The 4,572-nt window shown below is 42.2% G+C and overlaps 1 protein-coding gene across 1 annotated transcript in view; it reads right to left on the bottom strand.

Moving 5' to 3' along the window:
- Positions 1-1,384: 1,384 nt before the first annotated feature.
- LOC112075689 (cytochrome b5 reductase 4-like) overlaps positions 1,385-4,572 on the bottom strand; it is a 19,059-nt gene continuing 15,871 nt past the window's right edge. Inside the window, exons 10-12 of the mRNA XM_070441024.1 lie at positions 2,474-2,506; positions 2,121-2,243; positions 1,385-1,811 (exon numbers count right to left, since the gene is read on the bottom strand). Coding sequence (XP_070297125.1) covers positions 1,708-1,811; positions 2,121-2,243; positions 2,474-2,506 — 260 coding nt within the window. The 3' untranslated portion in view covers positions 1,385-1,707. The remainder of the gene's footprint in view (positions 1,812-2,120; positions 2,244-2,473; positions 2,507-4,572) is intronic.

The raw sequence follows: 4,572 nt of genomic DNA, 5'->3' as shown, positions 1-4,572 counted from the left end.
ACCGTTTGAGCAGACACATGCACATTTGTGGCCTGCTGGAGGTCATTTTGCAGGGCTCTGGCAGTGCTCCACCTGCTCCTCCTTGCACAAAGGCGGAGGTAGCGGTCCTGCTGCTGGGTTGTTGCCCTCCTACGGGCTCCTCCACGTCTCCTGATGTACTGGCCTGTCTCCTGGTAGCGCCTCCATGCTCTGGACACTACGCTGACAGAAACAGCAAACCTTCTTGCACAGCTCGCATTGATGTGTCATCTGAATGAGCTGCACTACCTGAGCCACTGTGTGGTTGTAGACTCCGTCTCATGCTACCACTAGAGTGAAAGCACCGCCAGCATTCAAAAGTGATCAAAATCAAGCCAGGAAGCATAGAAACTGAGAAGTGGTCTGTGGTCACCACCTGCAGAACCACTCCTTTATTGGGGGTGTTTTGCTAATTGCCTACACAACAGCATGTGAAATTTATTGTCAATCAGTGTTGCTTCCTAAGTGGACAGTTTGATTTCACAGAAGTGTGATTGACTTGGAGTTACATTGTGTTGATTAAGTGTTCCTTTATTTTTTTGAGCATAGGAAGAAACCTAGAGAGGAACCAGGCTATGAGGGGTGGCCAGTCCTCTTCTGGCTGTGCTGGGTGGAGATTATAACAGAACTATGCCAAGATGTTCAAAATGTTCATAAGTGACAAGCATGGTCAAATAATAATCATGAATAATTTTCAGTTGGCTTTTCATAGCCAACTGAGTCTGGAGCGCCGTGGAGAACGTTCTGCTGCCTGCAACATCCTCCAGCATGACCGGTTTGGCGGTGGGTCAGTCATGGTGTGGGGTGGCATTTTCTTGGGGGGCCGCACAGCCGTCCATGTGCTCGTCAGAGTAGCCTGACTGCCATTAGGTACCGAGATGAGATCCTCAGACCCCTTGTGAGACCATATGCTATATATATATATATATATATATATATATATATATATATATATATATATATTATATATATATATATATATATGCTTCAACCACTACCCTGGCTACCCTGGCTGGTCGTCATTGACCTTGCGTAGGCTTAAACACCGGTATAAACTGATTTATAAGGCCATATTGGGTAAAATGCCACTTTATCTGCTTAAAAAAAAATCTGATCAGTAAATATATATAAACGGTCACATTCTCATTTGCTTTATAACAGTACCAATAATTAGAATAGGTCATGGTGGAAATTGTTAAAGTTACTCAACTCAGTGGTCCTGGAATTCTCTCCTGAACATTTAAAAATTTGATTATCTAGTCATTTGGTGGAGTTTAAACACTTGGTCGACGTAAATATCATAGAAGCGGTAATTGTCTTTAGGACAGCTGTTTTTTATTTTGTTATGACATTTGTGTTTCTTTATGTAATAGTTGTAGTGTATGTGTGTCTATAGTTTTATTCAATGTTGTGTTAGTGTATCTAAGTTGTTTTGTCTGAAACGTTGTTCCCCCTGCTGCTGTTGGACCAGGTCTCGCTTGAAAAAGAGATTTTATCTCATGAGAAAGCATGTATAAATAAAGGTTAAATAAAATGTAAAACAGCAGCATAGCACAAGCACTAGCAATGGACCGCATGGGCTGCTATGGGATTAGCTCTAGCCTAGATGTAGCGTTAGCATTAGCATGGATCTATAGGCTAGGCTTTACCTTGGATGAGGGCTTGAGGTAGATGTGTTTCCCAACTGGCCTAACGTAGCATGAGCGTCCCTAGAGGGAGTTGTAACCGGAACACCCAGGTGTCGTGTGTGACCTCCGTCTTAGAAACTAACATACACTCTCTGTAGAAGATCGCTGAGAGAGAGAGAGTGAATAACTAACATGTGATTTTGGTTAATAGGGGAATGTAATAAAATCAATTCAGAAGACCGATTGATAAACATCTCTTTGGATGTGTCTGAAATGGCATTCTGGCTCTTTCTTTCGTCTTTTCTCGATTCCTCACTTCCTCTCTCCTTGCCTCCTCCTCAAAACGCATTGGAGGAGAAAGTACAAGGTCCCACCCCTCTTACATTCTCCTCCAAAGCGTTTTGAGAAGAAGGTGAGGAGTGAGGCTGTGAGGAATCAAGGAAAGACATATTGGAAAAGAGCCCCTATTCATACCTCGATCTTTCTTCCTGAAAAGAGAATCATGGAATTCCAGTGGTTCACCAAGCTCCTCCCACTTTCCTTTGGCCGCTTTACGCATGCTGACTTGAATCTTCCCCACAGCACACGCTGTGTGGACTGTACCAGCATAGTGTGTGTGTGTGAGAGTGAGTGAGTGAGTGAGTGAGTGAGTGAGTGAGTGAGTGAGTGAGTGAGTGAGTGAGTGAGAGAGAGAGAGAGAGAGAAAGAGAGAAAGAGGAGAGAAGGAGAAAGATGGGGGGAGGGATCGAGGGAGGGAGTTGGTAAACGTTAACAGTTAGTCAGCTTTAGCTTATGAAAAGACATCAGACCATAAATGTTCTCCTTACCAGCAACGCTTCCATCTACTTCTTGGGCTAGACCTGAAAAAGAGAGCCTCCTAGTGAGTTGTTTACCAGAAATGTATAGAAATCAAATTCATCACCCCATTTACAGAGAGATAGAGAAGTAAAGAGAGTAAGAGAGGGACAGAGAGGGTGATAGAGATAGAGAAGGAAAGAGCGAGAGTAAGAGAGAGACAGACAGAGGGTGATAGAGAAGGAAAGAGAGAGAGAGTAAGAGAGAGACAGACAGAGGGTGATAGAGATAGAGAAGGAAAGAGAGAGTAAGAGAGGGACAGACAGAGGGTGATAGAGATAGACCGAGAGGGTTTAGTGGAAATGGGCACCGTGTTTATTTCCTCTGGTTGACACAGTCAATATTTCCCTTCAACATTAATAAGCCAGTGATAAACACTGGACACTAATTGTGTCAAGTCCTCCAGGCTGGAACACAGATGGAGAAATAAGCCTTGAGAGCAATCAATAATATAATTACAGCTGATAATGGACGAGGTCTGTGATGGTCATGGAATTTTAAATGACGATAATTGGCCAGCTAAAATAACAACCGTTCGAATAGCAAACATATGAAGAATTAGAAGATAAGCTTCTTGCTGAAACAAGAAGCTTGTTTCAGCAAGGAGCAACACCACAAAAAAAAGGGGTATTCATCAGTTAAAGGTAATTGTGCCAGCCCTAACTAGGGTACAGGATAGCGTTGTAACAAATGTAAAATATTTCTTAATGTTAAAACTGCAATATTTATTGTTTAAACAATAAGAAAAAAAATCATAAAACTATTCACATTGCAGATATGGTGCTGCGTATGACCGCCAGCATGCAATGCAGTTAAAACTACCGCAGTCATGGCAACCCATAGACTGTAAAAGATATGGACGAAGCCATCGATGACATCACCCCATTGTTTCCTATGAGAATGCTCAGTGGCGCATTTGAAGATCAGAAAGTGTATTTTCAGGAAGTCCCCATCTTGCTTCATGGAGGACTTTTTGGAAACATTGCATGTGTAGTTAGAGCTAGTCTAAGAAGTGACGTTGCAGGCTAGCTCAGTGCTGCCTCCTCTCATTAAGTATCTCAAATTGAAGGCCGACCGAGGAACTGCAGGAACTACAGTTGAAGTCGGAAGTTTACATATGCTTAGGTAGGAGTCATTAAAACTAGTTTTTCAACCAATCCACAAATTTCTTGTTAACAAACTATAGTTTTGGCAAGTTGGTTAGGACATCTACTTTGTGCATGACACAAGTCATTTTTCCAACAATTGTTTACAGACAGATTATTTCACTGTATCACAATTCCAGTGGGTCAGAAGTTTACATACACTAAGTTGACTGTGCCTGTAAACAGCTTGGACAATTCCAGAAAATTGTGTCATGGCTTTAGAAGTTCTGATAGGCTAATTGACATCATTTGAGTCAATTGGAGGTGTACCTGTGGATATATTTCAAGGCCTACCTTCAAACTCAGTGCCTTTTTGCTTAACATCATGGGAAAATCAAAAGAAATCAGCAAAGACCTCAGAAAAAAATTTGGAGACCTCCACAAGTCTGGTTCATCCTTTCCAAATGCCTGAAGGTACCACGTTCATCTGTACAAACAAAAGTACGCAAGTATAAACACCATGGGACCATGCAGCCGTCATACCGCTCAGGAAGGAGACGTCTCCTAGAGGCGAACGTACTTTTGTGCGAAAAATCCAAATCGATCCCAGAACAACAGCAAAGGACCTTGTGAAGATGCTGGAGGAAACAGGTACAAAAGTATCTATATCCACAGTAAAATGAGTCCTATATCAACATAACCTGAAAGGCCGCTCAGCAAGGAAGAAGCCACTGCTCCAAAACCGCCATAAAAAAATCCAGACTACGGTTTGCAACTGCACATGGGGACAAAGATTGTACTATTTGGAGAAATGTCCTCTGGTCTGATGAAACAAAAATAGAACTGTTTGGCCATAATGACCATCGTTATGTTTGGAGGAAAAAGGGACATTCCCAGAGGGTCAGAAGTTTACATACACTCAATTAGTATTTGGTAGCATTTTCTTTAAATTGTTAACATGGGTCAAACGTTTTGGGTAGCCGTTC

This window comes from Salvelinus sp. IW2-2015, unplaced genomic scaffold, assembly GCF_002910315.2.
Source record: "Salvelinus sp. IW2-2015 unplaced genomic scaffold, ASM291031v2 Un_scaffold3339, whole genome shotgun sequence".
Taxonomy (NCBI): domain Eukaryota; kingdom Metazoa; phylum Chordata; class Actinopteri; order Salmoniformes; family Salmonidae; genus Salvelinus; species Salvelinus sp. IW2-2015.
This window is presented reverse-complemented; position numbering and strand designations above follow the sequence as displayed.